The 20,633-nt window shown below is 41.3% G+C and overlaps 1 protein-coding gene across 17 annotated transcripts in view; it reads right to left on the reverse strand.

Annotated features, from left to right (window-relative positions):
• SRPK2 (SRSF protein kinase 2) overlaps positions 1–20,633 on the reverse strand; it is a 292,635-nt gene that overhangs the window by 31,530 nt on the left and 240,472 nt on the right. For all 17 annotated transcript variants that reach the window (XR_008503675.2, XR_008503676.2, XR_008503674.1 and 14 more), the window contains 3 exons: positions 18,387–18,493; positions 2,766–2,931; positions 1,551–1,576 (listed from right to left, as the gene is read on the reverse strand). Coding sequence is in view for 14 of the 17 variants with exons in the window: in XM_054495302.1 (XP_054351277.1) it covers positions 1,551–1,576; positions 2,766–2,931; positions 18,387–18,493 (299 nt within the window). In the remaining 3 variants the exon portion in view is untranslated. The remainder of the gene's footprint in view (positions 1–1,550; positions 1,577–2,765; positions 2,932–18,386; positions 18,494–20,633) is intronic.

The following is a 20,633-nucleotide window of genomic DNA, read 5'->3' on the forward strand; positions in this document are numbered from 1 at the left end:
GGTGTATGTCACTGTGTGTTTGGGTCTCACATATGACACTCTTAGCAGCCAAGACAACATGAACTGTAAGAGATAAGCCTATGCCGCAAAGGGAAAAAAGAAAAAGCCACAGCTTTTGTCTGCCTCCCGTCATGGCCACCCGACTTGCAAAGCACTGGCAATGACAGCCTGCAACCTTTCAATCAATCAGTAAACTCAGGCAGCTCAAGCCAGGGAAGAACTATGGGAAACAACTTGAGCTTCTCAGCAGGCCAGGAAGCTTAATTATTACAGCTCCCTCTTGTTCCAGAACTTACATTCCAAATCAAGAGTTGTCTCAGTAAAAATAGTGTCTTGTTGTTGTTGTTTTTCTTTGAGACAGAGTCTCTGTTGCCCAGGCTGGAGTGCAGTGGCGTGATCTCAGCTCACTGCAACCTCCACTTCTTGAGTTCAAGTGATTCTCATGCCTCAGCCTCCTATGTAGCTAGGACTACAGGTGCATACCATCACACCCGGCTGATTTTTTTTTTTTTTTTTTTTTTTTTTTTTTTTTTGAGATGGAGTCTCGCTCTGTCGCCCAGGCTGGAGTGCAGTGGCATGATCTCAGCTCACTGCAACCTCTACCTCCTGGGCTCAAGTGATTCTCCTGTCTTAGCCTCCTGAGTAGCTGGGATTACAGACGTCCACCAGCACACTCAGCTAGTTTTTGCATTTTTGGTAGAGATGAGGTTTCACCATGTTGGCCAGGCTGGTCTTGAATTCCTGACTCAAGTGATCTAGTGGCCTCGGCCTACCAAAGTGCAGGGATTACAGGCGTGAGTCACCACACCCAGTATCTAATAAGGACATAGTGTTTTGACGGGACCACAAAATAGATCAGTCTCTTTCTTATTGAACATCTGGATGGAAAAAAATTAGAACAACAGCTTCAGAAAAACAGGTAACTTAGCAGCCAATCAGAAATAATGTAAAGTGGTTTTGAAATAAAAATACTTCAACTCCATCACCTCACATTTCACTAAACCTGGCCACCATAGTCCAGAAAATGCATAAAGAAGACAATCTTCGAAAGGCTCTAACTATCCCAACTCTGCACAGATCATTAAAACTTAACAAGACAGGCTGGGCGTGGTGGCTCACACCTGTAATCCCAGAACTTTGGGAGGCCGAGGCAGGCAGATAACTTGAGGTTGAGTTCGAGACCAGTATGGCCAACACGGTGAAACCCCATCTCTACTAAAAACACAAAAATTAGCTGGGTGTGGTGGCAGGTGCCTGTAATCCCAGCTACTCGGGAGGCTGAGGCACAAGAATCGTTTGAACCCGGGAGGGGGAGGTTGCAGTGAGCCGAGATCGCACCACTAGCACTCCAGCCTGAGCAACAGAGTGAAACTCAGTATCCAAAAAAAAAAAAAAAATTAACAAGACAGTCTTACCTATTTGAGGATACACAGCTTTTATAAATGTGTCTACCCTTTAAAAATACACAACTTTTTTATAATTTGAACAACTCAATAATAAATGGTCTCTTTTAACATGGTGCATATAAAGTAATATGCATAAGTACTTACAGGTTTCTGCTGTGGAGCCGTACTCACTAAAACAAAATCAAACAAAATTGGTATTTAGCAGAAAACAGACACATACCTTCATGGAGGTCATTCGAATTGCAAAGTGAAATAATTATTGTCTTTTAATGGCTAGCCAACTTCAAAAACTATTATTCAGAGCTTCTTAATCACAAGGATCTAGAGTAAGTTTATGCCACTGAAACAAATGAGTGACTCCTAAAGTCACAGCAGAAGTTACTCATACTGAGCCATTTCTCTTATTTATCTAAAATGAAATACTAATACATCTCAAAAACAGTCAGGCCCAAAGCACCAACAGATCACTTAAGAAAATGGAAAAGAATTAATACATATCACAGTCATTAAACCAAATTTGTTTAAAATATAATGAAATGAACAATGTAGATGTACATCAATATTTGAAATCTATTTTGCAAGCTTTCTATAATTTAAATCAAATACTGCAATTGGTATGCAGCAAATAGTCTAGGAATCACATGATTAAACCCCTACACCAGGGCCAAAAGCTTAACAGGCTGGGTCCATGATCTAAACAACACCCTGATGGCAGTAAAGGAGATGTGAAGAGAGCCCCAGGCAGTCCCAGGAGCCTCAGCCCTTTAGTATCCATGCTTGCCTGACAACCCACAAAGGCACAGATCATGGTGTCGAAGAGTGAGACGCATAGTCCACACTTCACTGTACCACCCCGCCGCCTCCGCCCCAGAAATAAAGATATCCCAATACTCAGGTCACTTGGTCTTCTTCCCCCACCATCAGGCCTTTTCTAAGTAACTCCAAATCTGTTGATAAAACTCAGATTGACATAGCTATGCTAAATGGACAACAAGAATTAATGTACACAAAATTGAAAGCAGAAAAATATTCTGATGACTAAAGGTCAGCTACAGGAAAGCTGTTACTATGTTCTCCTCTGCAGAGAAGCGGGCAACAGAAAAAACTGTTCAAATATAGATGAAGCAGCAACTACAAATTTAAATGGCCTTTTAAAGGGGGATAAAAGTAAATACTTCTAGTATCAAAATATAATGTAGCTGGGGCATTTTCCATTTCAAGGGTGCAGTTATTTCCAGCAATTAAACTTTTCCAAAATCTTCCTTATATGTAACGTTTGATTCAGATACCTTCAACAACCGCAACTTTGCAAGCTCCCAATGCCCCCAAACTGAAATGAAGCTGGCTCAGCTCCCTCACCTGCAGACCCTGAAGGAGGAGGAGCACCTGCTTTCTGCCACTCAGTGGCCTCAGCTGCCATTCTTCTTACATATGCATCATCCACACACATCAAGATGTTTTCCGGCTTTATGTCAGTATGAATGATCTTGCACTTACTGTGTAGGTAATCTAACCCTTGAAGGACCTGGATATAGTAAAATCAAGAGAGAAGATAAGCTATTAATATCTCATTATATAACTTTTATTTATTTGAAAAACATGTAATACAATGCCAGGGTACAAAGTTTGATAAACACAAAAGGATATTTAGTAAAAATCTCCCTCCCATGCCTACCCACATTGAAATCCAGCTCTCCTTTCCATAAGCAACCAGTGTGTATAATTTCAGAGATTATTTATGCTCGTGGAAGCAAATGCATCTACATACATTTGAACCCTGAAAAACACAGGTTTGAACTGCATGGGTTCCCTTATACACAGATTTTCTTCCACCTCTGCCACTCCTGAGACAGCAAGACCAACTCCTCAGCCTACTCAATGCAAAGATAATGAGGGTGAAGACCTTTATGATGATCTACTTCATATGATCTATCCACTTAATGAATAGTAAGCATATTTTCTCTTCCTTATGATTGTCTTAACATTTTCTTTTCTCTAGCTTACTTTGTTGTAAAAATATGCTATATAACACACATACAAAATACATGTTAATTGGTCACGTGATCAGTAAGGATTCTGATCAACACTAGGCTAGTAATTCATGTATCATACAACTGACCCCTTTAGGTGTACTTTAGGTGTACAATTCAATGGATTTTCCATGTGCGACTATCATTACTATTTATTTTTTAAATTTTTTATTTATTTTTTGAGACAGAGTCTCTCTCTCTCACCCAGGCTGGAGTGCAGTGGCGCAATCTTGGCTCACTGCAACCTCCGCCTCCCGGATTCAAGCAATTCTCCTGCCTCAGCCTCCCAAGTAGCTGGGATTACAGGTGTATGCCACCACGCCTGGCTATTTTTTTTGTATTTTTAGTAGAGATGGGGTTTCACCATATTGGCCAGTGGTCTCGAACTCCTGACCTTGTGATCCACCTGTCTCGACCTCCCAAAGTGCTGGGATTACAGGCGTGAGCCACCACACACAGCAACTATCACCACTATTTAAATGACAACATTTTCACTGCTCCAAAAAGAAACAACATATTCATTAGCATTCACTTCCCATCTCTCTCCTACCCCCTCTAACCCTTAGCAACCACTAATCTACTTGCTGATTCTGGACATTTCCTATAAAGGGAATCATATAAAGTATTTTTTTGTAACTGGCATAATGTTTTCAAGTTTGACTCTTGTGCAGCATGTATTAGTACTTCGCTTATTGGCAAATAGTATTCCACTGTATGGAGATACAACATTGTGTTCATCCCTTCACCTCATGAACATTTGGGTTATTTTCACTTTAGGGGCTATAAAAATAATACTGCTATTCACACTCGTGTATACATTTTTGTGTGAACATACTTTTTTTGAGGGGAGGTATATACCTAGGAGTTACCATACTTAGGTCATATGGTGCCTCTATATTTAGCTTTTTGATGAACTGTCAAAGAGTTTTCCACAGTGGCTGCACCATTTTACATTCCTATCACCAGTGTATGAGGGTTCCAATTCTTCGCCCTGAACAACACTATCTTTTTTACTTTATCCACCCAAGTGGATATGAAGTATCTCGTTGTAGTTTTGATCTACATTTCCCTGATGGCTAATGATGTCCATATATTTTTAACACTGCAAGAGAAGGGGGGCTTGATTTAAATAGAAAATAGCCTTGGTATCTAGACAACACTACAGCATTATACTAAAAGAAAGTGATGAACCAAGATATTCATATTTATCATGTCAAAACCATCAAAAACTTACAGTGTCAGTGACCTAAATACAAGGTCAATGTTTTTCTATAATTATTTCCACTGGAGAATAATTTTTTCAATTATTTCCATAAACAGAATTTATTTTTACAAAACAGATCATGTTCTCATATAAGCATTAGCAATTCCAAATGTTAAGCAAATATTACATCAACAACCATTCAAACAATGAATTGAATAGGCATTTTGTTCACAAGAGACAGGAAGTGTTATATGTTTCACATCATCCAACGTGGGGAAAAGAAAGAGAGATCAGACTGTTACTGTGTCTATGTAGAAAGGAAAAACATAAGAGACTCCATTTTGAAAAAGACCTGTACTTTAAACAATTGCTTTGCTGAGATATTGTTAATTTGTAGCTTTGCCCCAGCCACTTTGACCCAACCTGGAGCTCACAAAAACATGTGTTGTATGAAATCAAGGTTTAAGGGATCTAGGGCTGTGCAGGACGTGCCTCGTTAACAAAATGTTTACAAGCAGTATACTTGGTAAAAGTCATCACCATTCTCTAGTCTCAATAAACCAGGGGAACAATGCACTGTAGAAAGCTGCAGAGACCTCTGCCCTTGAAAGCTGGGTATTGTCCAAGGTTTCTCCCCATGTGATAGTCTGAAATATGGCGCGTGGGATGAGAAAGACCTGACCGTCCCCCAGCCCGACACCCGTAAAGGGTCTGTGCTGAGATGGATTAGTAAAAGAGGAAAGCCTCTTGTAGTTGAGATAGAGGAAGGCCACTGTCTCCTGCCTACCCCTGGGAACTGAATGTCTCGGTATAAAACCCGATTATACATTTGTTCAATTCTGAGATGAGAGAAAAACTGCCCTATGGTGGGAGGCGAGACATGTTTGCAGCAATGCTGCCTTGTTATTCTTTACTCCACTAACATGTTTGGGTGGAGAGAAACATAAATCTGGCGTACGTGCATGTCCAGTCATAGTACCTTCCCTTGAACTTAATTATGACATAGATTCTATTGCTCACGTGCTTGTTGCTGACCTTCTCCTTATTATCACCCTGCCCTCCTACTACATTCCTTTTTGCTGAAATAATGAAGATAATAATCAATAAAAACTGAGGGAACTCAGAGACCGGTGCCGGTGCAGGTCCTTGGTATGCTGAGTGCCGGTCCCCTGGGCCCACTGTTGTTTCTCTATACTTTGTGTCTTATTTCTTTTCTCAGTCTCTCGTCCCACCCGACTAGAAATACCCACAGGTGTGGAGGGGCAGGCCACCCCTTCAATCCAACACTGAAATATTCCCAGTTTAATCGACAGTAGAAGGCATCTGATCAATGGTAGGCTATTAGTAGTTAGCCTACTGTTAGTAGAAGTTTAAAGTAGCATTATGAAGTGAGAGGGAAGAAAGATTTTACAAGGAAAATGAAAACAGGAATACCTCTTAAAAAGGATCAAAATCCCTACAAACATTTAAAATAACTTTACCTTACAGAGTATTTTTACATAAATTCACTGAATGTGCATCAGCTGAGCTCCTATCACATGCCATTATTCCAGGTGTTTGATATATAAAAGCTCCCAGGCTTCATGTTGCTTACAGTCCTCATATCCTCACAGAGCTTACCAATTCAGGACAGGAAATGAGTATGACGGGTGGGGTAATTGGACAAAAAAAAAAACCAAGATGAATCATGGGCATGGCAAATATGATTTAATAAGATATTGACAAATTCCTAGTAAATACCAGTAAAGTAGATAAAACTAGGATAAGATTTTAAGACATTTTTTGCCTTAGAATATTTACTGTTTTGGATAATACTGCAATTAGGATATGTTTAAATTACATTTAAAATGTCAAGGCCGGGCTCAGCCTTACCTTGTAATCCCAGCCCTTCGGAAAGCCGAGGCAGGCAGATCACTTGAGGCCAGGAGTTCGAGACCAGCCTGGCCAACATGGCGAAACCCCATCTCTACTAAAAACACAAAAAAACTGCACAGGCATAGTGGCACAGGCAAGGTAGCACACGCCTGTAATCCCAGCTACTCAAGAGGCTGAGGCACAAGGCGGAGGTCACAGTGAGCTGAGATCATGGCACTGCACTCCAACCTAGGTGAAAGAATAAAACTCTGTCTAAAAGGAAAAAAGAAAAAAAAGCAAATAAAATGTCAAAGGACCAACAGTAAGAAAGATAACATGATGTAAAATATTTCCATGGAGAACATGGTTATACTTTTGAAGGAAACACAATACAATGGGCTCACGTTATTCAATGACATTCATGCATCTTCCTGGCGCAAACTGAATAATATGTGGAGTTTTACATCTGAACAACAAAAGAGATTCTGAAAAGTACAAGAAATTAATGGATAGGCACACTGATGATGTCCAGCCCATAGAGGTCAAAGGTACGATTTTTGAAAAATCGTTTTCCAACTAAAATTGTATTTCGGTATCAAATACTATCTCAAGGTAAAAATGTCAGTATCTTTCTTTCCTAAAATATCTTTGACCATTTTCTCATGCATGAGAGTTGTCCTATCTTTCCACCTTGGCTTCTTTCACAGTTCAAAGGTTGATTCACTGTGCGGGAGGCTACACAGTTGAGTTAATGTGCCTCAGTGTGCAAATGTGTTCACATGAGGTCCCAATGACAAGGATGCACCTCATGACAAACAAGAAGTGATCTCAGTAAAAACTTAAAAGTTCCAGATTTAAAAAAAAAAACTGGCTATCGCACTCAACTGGGCTAACTTTCCTAAAACAGCAATGGGCAATAAACACAAGAAAAATACTTTGCCACTGGGACAAATAAAGTTAGTTAAGATAATTGAAACCATTAAAGGAAACGGCAACAGGGCAGCGTTAAAAACATGACCTTGGACTCAGACTGCTCTTAAATTACTGCTCAACCATTTACTCATTGTGTTACCCCTGGGCAAGCTGTTTAAGCTGTTTGAGCTTTCATTCTCATCTATAGGAGGGGGAAACATACCTGTTACACACAAATGTAGCAATAAGCATTAGAAATAATCTATGGAAAATTCACAAAGTCCAGCACACAAGAAACTTAAATGGTAAAACGTATCTAAGTCAGAAGACTTGTACTGATATTGACTTATTGAATTATGATTTTTCATCACTTTTTAAAAATTAATTTCCTTTTAGAGATGGGATCCCACTATGTTCCCCAGGCTGGAGTGCAGTGGCTATTCAGAGGTGTAAGCATAGCACACTGAAGCCTCAAGCTTCTGGCCTCAAGTGATCCTCTTGCTTCGGCCTCCCAAGTGGCTGAGATTACAGGTGTGAGCCACCACATCCAGCTTCCTAAGTCACTTATTAAAGTTCTCTGGGTTGGCCGGCACGATGGCTCGCACCTGTAATCCCAGCACTTTGGGAGGTCAAGGCAGGTGGATCACCTGAGGTCTGGAGTTCAAGACCAGCCTGGCCAACACAGTGAAACCCCCTCTCTACCAAAAATACAAAAATAAGCCAGGCGTGGTGGCGCATGCCTGTAATCGCTGCTACTCAGGAGGTTGAGGCAAGAGAATCACTTGAACCCAGAAAGCGGTGGTTGCAGTGAGCTGAGATTGTGTCACCACACTTCAGTCTGGGCAACAGAATGAGGTTCTGTCTCAAAAAAAAAAAAAAAAAATTATCTGGGTCTCAGTTGTTTGAATTTCTAATATAAAAGGGCTATACTTGATAACCTGTATGGTATATCCCAGCAACAAAACTTTGATTCCATAATTTAATTTTGAACTACTTTTTTCTTTTTTTGAGATGGCGTCTCACTCTATCACCCAGGCTGGAGCGCAATGGTACAATCACGGCTCACCACAACCTCCGCCTCCTGGGTTCAAGCGATTCTCCTGCCTCAGCCTCCCTAGTAGCTGGGATTACAGGCACATGTCACCATGCCCAGCTACTTTTTGTGTTTTAGTAGAGACGAGGTTTTCGCCACGTTGGCCAGGCTGGTGTCAAACTCCTGACCTCAGGTGATCCACCCATTTCGGCCTCCCAAAGTACTAGGATTACAGGCGTGAGCCACCACGCCTGGCCTGAACTACTATTTTTAAATGGTTTTACTTTCAAAAATAGCATTTGTCTTTACCAGTGAAGCTTAAAGTAATAATGCACCCCAGAATCAACCAACATTGATGGGCACTCCTACAATTATTTATACAGGATAACTGTGACAATGGGAAAAACAAAAACACAAACCAAAAGGAATCATGTTTCATCCCCATGGATAGATCTCCCCTTGCAAAATCTGACAGAGTTAAGTCTTTACTAATTCTTTCCTCTGTTGCTTTTACTTGTCAAATCACAGTATGTTCATCTTTCTTGCCTAAAAACCTTAATACGGCTGGGCGCAGTGACTCACGCCTGTAATCCCAGCACTTTGGGAGGCCGAAATGGGCGGATCACAAGGTCCGGAGATCCAGACCATCCTAGCCAACATGGTGAAACCCCATCTCTACTAAAAATACAAAAATTAGCTGGGTGTGGTGGTGCATGCCTGTAATCCCAGCTATTCAGGAGTCTGAGGCACAAGAATTGCTTGAACTCAGGAGGCGGAGGTTGCAGCGAGCCGAGATCGTGCCACTGCACTCCAGCCTGGTGACAGAGCAACATTCTGTCTCAAAAACAAACAAAAAACCTTAATACTTGGTGCTAGCAGCAGGAGGCAGCAGAGATCCTTTGGCTGCCAGGGAAGCTGAGATCAACCTAAGCCCAGATGAGCCAGGGACATGATTCTCAATCATCCCACTCAGGAAGCCAGTTCACACACGTGAGGAACAAGTGCCAGGTTTCTCTGGGTAAAGTCAGACTTTGAGTTCAGCAGCAGTGCAGAAAAGAAGGCTAAGTCTAGGGCTGGGAGCTAGAAGCCCCGAGTCCCGTTCCAAATTAACTAGCTACAGGTTCAGAGAAAGTTCCTTCTTTTCCTTGAACCTCAAATTCATCTTCAAAATAAGGGGCTTGGTTAAAATGGTCTCAAAGCTTTCTTTCTGTACATCAACATTTGTGTCAGATACCATCTATTAATGGTCTTCACAACACAAATCTGCTCCTCTCCACCACAACTTGATTGAAATAGGTCCTGTAATCTTGTAGATAAGTCCGGGAACAGTCAAGCATAAAGTGGAGACTCCTCTAAAGACTGTCTCCCTAGCCTTGCTCACAGCCCAAAGTGCAAAGTTTCCCCCAAAATTCTGAACTGTAAAAAGAAATAGAATGAGAGCAACTTTCCAAATTATGCTCTGCTACTGGTGATAAGTGGGGGACTTTCTTCCTCCCACACCTGAACAAAGGACACAGGGCAGGGAGACTGTCTCCTCCTACTCTGTGGGTAACAGAACCTAATGAAGCACCCAGAGAAACCCACGTGGGCAGCCAGATGGGCTGGCAGAGGAAGGAGGCGACCCCAAGCAGGAGTTCTTCATTGAGAATATTAATTACTTGTGGGCGTGCGGGACACCAGAGGGGTTCTCCGCAAGCCGAGAAGTTTCCTGCTGGAAACGCTGAGGCTTCCACTAGATTTCCCTTCCACAGTAAAACAGACAAGGCAGGTCCCACCAACTGCCTGTGAAAACCAAGATGTTAAACTCAACAGAGGAGCTCGGAAATACCTGTTAACAATAAAAGAAGACAAGAACCAGAGACATGCTCAAACCAAAAATCCAGGGGACGGCGTCCTTAACCACATTGTCCTGAAATAGCCTCTGTTCCTTTTTCTTTCATCTCTAACTGGTGAGAATTAATGAGAAAAGCCAGCAGCTGTACTTCTGAATGTCATCAGGAAGAAAGTTAAAGCTGCTGTGCCCAGCACTGGGACTGCACAAAGCAATGGGTCAGGAAAGCAGCTTAGTCCCTTGAAACGGAGCCACCTCACCACATTTCCTGAGTTAAGGGCTCAACATCCTGAGGAGAATTCCAAGTCAATACAGCATCGTGTGCACTACCATGCTGAACAAACCCAGTAATATCAAAATGTTTACCAAATTGACATGAAAGCTTCTGGTGTGAACTTGAACAATACTGGTTCAGTCATAACAAAATTTACTGATAAACAGGGCCATTGAAAGAATTACAATGGTAAATAAATACTAAGTGTAGAGAGACAAAATCAGCCAATGATACACGATACAGGTGAGGGGACCTGCAGGGCACCACTGTGGTTCTCGGCATACTCGAGGGTTGCACCCCAAAGGGAGAAGTCTGGAAAAACATTGGGTTTTAAAGGTCTCATCTGGTTACGTATTATAATATCTACTTCATAAAATCTAATAGCTGTACTTTTTTTGTTTGTTTGGAGACAGAGTCTCTCTGTCACCCAGGCTGAAGAGCAGCAGTGACACAATCTCGGCTCACTGCAACCTCCGTATACTGGGTTCGAGCAATACCGGCCTCAGCCTCCAGAGTAGCTGGGACTATGGGCACATGCCACCATGCCCAGCTAAGTTTTTGTATTTTAGTAGAGACGAAGTTTCACTGTGTTGCCCCAGCTGGTCTTGAACTCTAGAGCTCAGGCAATCCGCCCGCCTTGGCCTCCCAAAGTGCTGGGATTACAGGCACGAGCCACGGCGCCTGGCCTAATGGCTGTACTTTTAAACAATCAGATTACTAGCTCTACTATTAAGGCACAAGGAAACCATTTAACACAGAGACAAAAATGCACACTTTTCACCGACATATTACAATTTAAAATCATCTCCATCTTTCTATGTAGGACATTTTACACTACCCTGCAGTTAAGAGCATGGATTCTGGAACTACACCATCTGGATTCAAATCCTGGATCCACCACACTAACTATGAGACTCTGAGGAAGATTCGTATCCCCACTGTGCAACGCCTTAGGTAGAGTGAAGATAGTAACACCACTGGCCTCATAAGGTCGTGGTGAGGACTAAATAGCATGATACAAATAAAGAACTTAAAACAATCAGTGCCTGAAAGAACACAGTAAGTGCTAGTTACAATCATGATAATAGAAAGAGTAACAATATAATTTTAAAATCCAGGGCTACAGCTATAATTGCTAGTTTTTTCACCAATGTAGCAAAATCACCAAAATGTGAGCCTGGCCCTTGGCAAGCTTCATTTAACTAATGGTAAGCAGCCATGTTCTTACAAGGTTTCTGTAAAGAGCAATGAACTAAACCATAAACTCTTCAAGTAAAACATGAGCTACCTTTTCAATTACACAAGAAAGTCAAAGCCACTTTTAAAGAGTGCCAAATAATTTTAAAGAAACCCTCACCTGAGGTCCATCTTTTAATGTACTACAAATAATGACAACCCAAACATTTCTCTTTTCAGTGTTAGAAAAAAATAAGAGGAAGACATAAAATAGACCTCAATAAAGTGACTTAAAAAAAATACTAAGGTGCACAAACAGTCACAAGACTCCATGGGTAAGGCCAGAGAAGCAGCCACTAGGCAGGCCTGGGGAGTGGGCTGCACACGGCACTCTAGGGCCATCACCAGAAACCGCCAGGACGGCCTCCTTCTGCCACAGCACAGTCACCACGGCTACATGGGGACAGCTAAGAACTGATCAGAGGATTGACAATAACGTATAGAAAACCCAGAAAAAGCAATTGATCCAATTCCATCATTACTTTCGAAAAATAAACAAGTAGTAGTGTTTATGTCAGCCCTTTAAATCACAGAAAGATCAGCCATTTTCTAAAGAATAAGGGAAACATGCTTTTTCCTTCATTTAAGGAAAGACAATTAACCAAGATACTTCTTGGCCACCTAATATATGAAGGAAGATACAAAGAGATGTGAAACTCACCATACGTGATCCTGGAGTTTAGCAGACATGATGGCTACTTTGTGTTACTATGATGGATGCTTTTGAAGTCCACACTTTTTTTTTTTTTTTTTTTTTGGAGACAGAGTCTCACTGTGTCACCTAGGCTGGAGTGCAGTAGTGTGATTGTGATCTTAGCTCACTGCAACCTCTGCCTCCTGGGTTCAAGTAATTTTCCTGCCTCAGCCTCCCAAGTAGCTGGGACTACAAGCATGTGCCACCACACCCAGCTAATTTTTGTATTTTTAGTAGAGATGGGGTTTCACCATATTGGTCAGGCTGGTCTAGAACTCCTGACCTCATGATCTGCCCGCCTTGGCCTCCCAAAGTGCTGGGATTACAGGTGTGAGCCACCGCATCCGGCCCACCCTTATTCTTGTTTGTCTGTTTTGAGTCAATTTCACTATTGTCACCCAGGCTGGAGTGCAATGGCACGATCTCGGCTCACTGCAGCCTCCGCCTCCAAGGTTCAAGTGATTCTCTTGCCGCAGCCTCCCAAGTAGCTGGAACTATAGGTACGTGCCACCACTCCCAGCTAATTTTTTATATTTTTAGTAGAGACAAGGTTTCACTATGTTGGCCAGGCTGGTCTTGAACTCCTGACTTCAGGTGATACACCCACCTCAACCTCCCAAAGTGCAGGGATTACAGGCGTGCGCCACCGCACCCAGCCCCCTTATTCTTAATCTCCACAATCAAACTACAAATTACACATTACTATTTCGAGTTTACAAATGAGGAAACAGACTCACAGAGGCTAAGTAACTTGATCAGGAGTACAAGGTAGAAGTACCAAAGCTATGATGTTAAATCAAGTCTGTCACCAAAGCACAATACACCTTACACTTTCTCTTATCCCAGTGTTTCTCAATGAGAGGAAAACTGGCAAAGTTCAGAGATATTTTTAATTGCCACAACCAGGGATGGTGACAGCTGATACTGGCATCTGAAGGGTAGATGCCAGGGATGCTGCTAAACATCCTACAATGCACAGGAAAGTCTCCCACAATCAATATTATCTGGTCTGAAGTGTCAGCAGTGCTAGGGTTGAGATGGGGCCTACACGTAGTTATGGGACCAAATGTGAGCTGAAGGCATTTCAAGAAGGGAAGGCATATCCCCCTCTTAACTAGGTACTGTGAGAAGCCTTTGTTACAATGGTGGGATTTTGGTTGAGTCTTAAAAATGTGGGTAGACAAGGATGGCATTTCTGGCAGCCTAGAACAAAAGAGATGATCAAAGACGTGGAGATAAAAAATGGAAAGGTGCCCTTAGGGGTCAAGATGATTACCATTAAGTACTTTCTCTAAACTACCTACAAAATAAAACCAGTAAACATTTACGAATAAAAATTCCTGGTAAATCTGCACATTATAAATGTTTGGGACATCTTTGAATATTCATAAAAAACGTAAGCTGGTAGATTCCAGAGGGAAATAGGGTACCTGAGGGACATCACTTTTTGTCTGCAAGGGGAAATACACGCTGACACCAGATGACAGAAAATCTTGAACAAGTCCCCAGAAAGAAAAGTGACTTAACTTCTACTGGACATAGGCCCAGTACAATTCCAAACTTATTACAGGCTCATAATAAGTTTATTATATAAAACCCATTATGTAACGGCCAAAATGGCAAACCCATGAGCTCTGAAGTCAGACTATCTGGGTTTGAATTCCTGCTCCACCACTTAGCACTTTTTAAGCGAATTCCTAACTAGGGGCAAGTTACTTAACCTCTCTGGGCTTCTGTTTCCACTTGATGAAATCAGGAAAGTAATAATACCCATTTCACAGGGTTATTGTGAGGAACTCAACTATGCAAAGTACTCAAATTATACCTGGCACATAGTAAGCACTGAATTAACTATTTGCTACTATTAGCATTACTATCTCTCATTACAGCTTTACAATAAACTAATGAGGAAGCTATCATTTTTGTTTTTGTTTGTTTGTTTTTAAAGAGACAGTCTTGTTCTGTCACACAGGCTAGAGTGCAGTGGCACCATGATGGCTCACTGCAGCCTTGACCCCTTGGGCTCAAGTGATCCTCCGACCTCAGCCTCCCAGGTAGCTGGGACCACAGGTGCTTGCCATCATACCTGGCTAATTTTTAAATTTTGTTTTGTAGAGACAGGGTCTTGCGATGTTGCCCAGGTTGGTCTTGAACTCCTAGTCTCAAGAAATCCTCCCACCTCAACCTTCCAAACTGCTGGGATTAGAGGCATGAGCCACCACGCCTGGCTGGTATCATTATTTTCCCCACTTTTATTGATGATGAAATTGTGGTTTGCAGAAGTTAGGTAACTTGGCCAAAGCCCTTTGGTGAAAGTAGGGTATATTTGATGCCAAACCCAAGCTCTTAATAACTCCATATATTGCTTCATGAAGGCCAAGAACATAAAGCTTTAGGAAACAGGCAATGGGAAGCCACTAAAGGATTCTAAATGGGAATATGAGTCATTAAAGCAAGGTTTTACTTGCAATAGAAAGGAGAATAAACTGGAACGGGGACCGGGAATTGGATGGGCTGTATGCACAGAGAGCCAAGAGAAGCCTGTGAAAAGGTACTGGCTGGAGGTGATAAGGGCCTGAACTAAAGAGGACAGCAACAGAAATACAAAGAACATCAAGAGTAAAAGACATGGCAAAGGAGAGTTCAACAGGCGGGTTCCTGGGGAAGCACAGCAAGTGATAGAGTAAGGAGAATGACTGGAACATGGTCGGCTATCCATGACTCTTAAGAAGAAGGTCTACAGTGAAAGGATACTAAGAAAATACTAAGACAACTGGTCTGCTCTGGCTTGTTCTGGGAAATGATATAACTGTGTCATTCTGCAATAAAAAAATCTTCCTAGTACTATCCGGGAGAAATAAATACTGAAAACATAGGCTGAATCTAAGGGGTTGAAGGGAAACCTCAGGTAAGTAGATTATTAACTGGAATATGTAATTTCTTGAACAACTTACTACACTGTAAGTTCTGCGTAAGCTTAGGGGGAAAAAATCCAGATTCCATGATAATATTTTTCTTAAATAAAGATGGGTTCACACACACAAAACCAAAACCAAACCAAAATTCCATTAACACTGCATATAAGAACAAAGTGCAGACCACATGACACAATCAAATTTTCAGTATGAATTTCTCTGAACTAAAGAAATAATACAAGAGCTCTTTCTAAGTTTCCACCAAAAACAGGGTACATGAATTACAGTGAGGATAACACATGCATTGGCCAGGTGTGGTATAATCCTAGCAACTTTGGGAGGCTGAGGTGGGAAGACTGCTTGAGTCCAGGAGACCAAGAGACCAGCCTGAGCAACTATCGTCTCCACAAAAAAAATAAAAACTAGCTGGCATGGTGGTGCATGCCTGCAGTCCCAGATACTAGGGAGGCTGAGGTGGAAGGATCACTTGAGCCTAGGAGGCCAAGGCTGCAGTGAGCTGTGATTGACCAGTACACTCCAGCCTGGGTAACAGAGCAAGACCCTGTCTCAAAAAACAAAAACAAAATGAAGAACACATGTTAACTTATTTAATCTTCAGTTCATTCAACAAGGATGCACTGAGGTTCCACCGAACCTCAGATTTTCGTCTTTCAACTTACAGACTCCTTCAACTTGCTAAGGCTATATTTTCTTCTCTAGAAGATAAAATAAACATCAACGACTCATCTGTGAATTCACCTTTTTTTTTTTTTCCCTGAGATGGAGTCTTGTTCTGTTGCCCAGGCTGGAGTGCAGTGGCATGATCTCATCTCACTGCAACCTCCGCCTCCCGGGTTCAAGTAATTCTCCTGCCTCAGCTGGCCGAGTAGCTGGGATTACAGGCGTGTGCCACCATGCCTGGCTAATTTTTGTGTTTTTAGTAGAGATAGGGTTTCACCATGCTGGCCAGGCTGGTCTCAATTTCCTGACCTTGTGATCCACCCGCCTTGGCCGCCCAAAGTGCTGAGATTACAAGCGTGAGCCACTGTGCCTGGCCAAATTCACCTTCTTACACACTAAGCCTAAAGGGTGGTGGTGTGGTGAGTCACTTAAGGCAACAGCAGGCCCCTCTGAAAGCACGAGGTTCTGGGAAATGATGGAGCCTGCAGGAAATACATGCAGGCAGCTATTTCTGAAATTATTCAGTATTTGTTAGAATATGTAATTCCTTTAATATTTTCAAGATTTATCAAAAATAATTAGGAGACTCTTCCCAAGTTTTAACAATATAGTTTTGTTTTTTGGTGTTTTTTTTTTTTTTTTTTTTAAGACTTTAGAGTTGCTGCTAAATGTTACAAATAATACACCAGTCTTATTTGGGGATCAAATAATTCCACTTAACATACTAATTTCTGCCCTCACCACATAACCTCTTCTACATTAAAGTTGTTCATTTGAGATATCAGCCTGTCGAAATAATGAATAAAAATGCTACTATTTGAAAGCTAAGGGCAAACAGATACAGTACTGAACAAAAGTTAGCCATAACTCTAGGCCCACATGTATACCTAGCATAATACTACATAGAAACACCTCAATTCAACTGATATAGAAGACAATGTAGTGAACTTTTCCCTCTCCAGCTCCTCTTCTCAAGTAACATCTGTAATGTTACAGAATAAGCTGCCAATTTTCCATACAAGGCTGGGCGCGGTGGTTCACGCCTGTAATCCCAGCACTTTGGAAGGCAGAGGCAGGCAGACTGCCTGAGCTTAGGAGTTTGAGACCACCCTGGGCAACATGGTGAAACCCTGTCTCTACTAAAAAAACAAAAATTAGCTAGGTGTGGTAGCAAGCACCTATAGTCCCAGCTACTCAGGAGGCTGCAATGAGCTGAGATTACACCAGTGCACTCCAGCCTGGGTGACAGAGCGAGACTCCGTCTCAAAAAAAAAAAAAATCTGTACAAAAGGAAAAAGTGAAGAGATGAACACACAGGCAGGCTAAACAGTTATCTGCACACACATTCAACAGAAATATCAAAGATGCTTTTACTACACAAATTTAAACTTCAAACTTTTTACAGGCAATGAGTAGAATACATACTGATTCCATGCAGAAAACTGGAATGGGCAAACGCTGCTAATTAGGAGGAGTTCTTCCATCTACGCATACTTTCATTCTACAGATGTTTACTAGAGCATCATTTCTAAGCCTGACCCTAGCTGAGGGTTTTCTGGCAGGGCAACTGAACAAAATACACATTTAATACAGTAATTTATATATGAGTTAAACATTTCCATTTTTTCCCCCAGCTTTACTAAGGTACAACTGACAATAAAAACTGAATGTATTAGTAGTGTACATGTCTTGAAATATGTGTACACTGTGAAATGATTAGCACAAAACAGCTAATTAATCTAACCCAGTATGACATATAGACTCTGTGTGTGTGTACATGATGAGAACATTCAAGTCTACTCTGTTAACAAATTCCAAGTATACAATACGGTAATGTTAACTATAGTCATCATGCTGTCTATTAGATCTGCAGAATTTAACCACGTTATAACTGAAACTTTGTACACAACTCTTCAATTATCTATTATTTAATCTCCATCCAAGGATACTTAGTAAATAAACCCAGTAAGTTATTTCTTCTAAATTACTTCCTAATGAACTAAGTGGGATGTTTTATAGTAGATATTGAACAAAAACAATGTAATTGTACCATGTCACATATCTTAAAAAAAAAATGACAGGCAATAAACGTATGCCTGACAATTACATATTGTTCCCCTCACAACACAAAATATCATTAAATACTGACTTAATAAGAGTTCAAAACGTTATGCACTGATACATATGTAATATATATAACATATATATTATGCACTGATACATATGTAATATATATACATATTTGTAAACAGCATTCATGTTGAAAGCCTAGCCGATTAGGTTCTAGGGCCTAGGGGCTGCCGTCAAAAGTCTCACCTGTCGAATGATACTCTTCACACAACGTACTGGGAGGCCTTGATAGTTGGATTTGATGATCCACTTAAGGAGATGGTGGCCAAGCACTTCAAAGACCATGCAGACATCTGGGACACAGTTAAGGATCGTTTGTGGATGCACTGCCTGGAGTGAGGCAGTTATTGAAAGCAGCATCATTGTGTCACTTGCAAAGCACTTATTACTTTATAAAATACAATATCAACACTATCAGTAATACCAAAAGTGAGAAAATGTTGTATCTCACTTAAATAACAAGAACTGACATTACTAAATACAAGTGTTTCCCAGTATCTCAGGGGATTGGTTCCAGGACCGCTCTCAGATACCAAAATGTACGTATGCTCGCCTCTTCAATAAACTGGTGTAGTATATATATAACCTATTCACATCCTTCCATATACTTTATTTTTACTTTTTTTGAGACAGAGTCTTGCTCTGTCGCCCACGAGTGCAGTGGCATGATCTCGGCTCACTGCAAGCTCTGCCTTCTGGGTTCACACCATTCTCCTGCCTCAGCCTCCCGAGTAGCTGAAACTGCAGGTGCCTGCCACCACGCTCAGCTAATTTTTTGTAATTTTAGTAGAGACAGGGTTTCACCATGTTAGCCAGGATGGTCTCAATCTCCTGACCTCATGATCCGCCCGCCTCGGGCTCCCAAAGTGCCGGGATTACAGGCATTAGCCACCATGCCCAGCCCATATACTTTATTTAAATCATGTCTAGATTACTTATAATACCTAATACAATGTGTATGCTCTGTAAATAGTTGTTATACTCTATTTCTTAATTTCTATTACTTTTTACTGGTGTTTCCCAAATATTTTTCATCCAACGTTTATTAAATCTATGCATGGGGAACCAGCAGATACAAAGGGCTAAGTGTACTTACTCTGTGCCATATATTATTTCACGTGTACTCCAAACAACCTTAGGCAATAATGTAATTAACCCTACTGTATGCATGAGGACATGGCACTTTCTAGGTGTAAAGTGCACTTAGAAAGTGCCAGGTGGCTGAGCCACTACTCAAGCCTACACTGAGCTGCACTCTGACCCATCTCAGCACACTCCCTGGAAATCAGCCTGATGAAACAGGCAAGACTGAAACCTCCTAGGAACTGACATGAAACAAATACAGAGCTCCAGTATCTTAAGTGTCCTAACTGCCTGCCTAAATTTCTACTTGATAAGCTACATAAAACACATTATAAAATAAAAATTTAGTAAACACTGTTAAGACCTATTTAATCTTTTCCTTGAATAATATCTTACATTATACAACTAGATCAATTTTAATACTATAGGCAGGTGTTAAGAATGTATGATCACCAGTTAAGACATGGTATTAAGACTTAATCTATAACAACATCTCAGGAATCTGGATTTTCTTTTCTTAAAAAGACAGGGTCTCACTATGCTGCGCCAGCTGGACTAGAACTCCTGGGCTAAAGGTATTCTCTTGCCTTAGCTTCCCAAGTAGTCAGTACTACAGGTGAAAACCACCATGCCCAGCTTAATTTTTTTTTTGAGACGCAGTCTTGTTCTGTCACCCAGGCTGGAGTGCAGTGGCACGATCTCAGCTCACTGCAACCTCTACCTCCTGGGTTCAAGCAGTTCTCCTACCTCGGCCTCCCAAATAGCTGGGATTACAGGCGTGTGCCACCATGCCCAGTTGATTTTTCCAGTTTTAGTAGAGACAGGGCGTCACCATGTTGGCCAGGCTGGTCTCAAACTCCTAACCTCAAGTGATCTGCCCACCTTGGCCTCCCAAAGTGCTGGGATTACAGGCATGAGCCACCACACCTGGCCCCAGCTTAATTTTTTTTAAAAATAGGTATTTCAGCCTTCACAACTATGATACCTCCAATTTCATTATATATTCATGTCATTCATACAGGAAGATTACAAATGGCTCTGAAACCCTTTGAGAACATTTTGTTCATCCCTGGAGGCTTACAGTTGACTTTAGAATTAAAAAAAGTAGTTGATTTAATCAACTATAATAACTGAATATGCTACATTAAAACAATATTATTTTAAATATTTTTAGTGAAAAAGAGAAAAATCTTTCTATACTGTTAAAGAATGTAAGCACTACAGAGTTATGCGCAGATAATCTAAAGCCAGAAGTTTCTTACTATTTCCCAGGCTCATCACAAAAACGGCAGATTATTTAAGGACTAAATTTAGCAGCAGGCATAGGGCGAGGCCCAGGATATACAAAAC

This window comes from Pongo pygmaeus, chromosome 6, assembly GCF_028885625.2.
Source record: "Pongo pygmaeus isolate AG05252 chromosome 6, NHGRI_mPonPyg2-v2.0_pri, whole genome shotgun sequence".
Classification (NCBI taxonomy): Eukaryota; Metazoa; Chordata; class Mammalia; order Primates; family Hominidae; genus Pongo; species Pongo pygmaeus.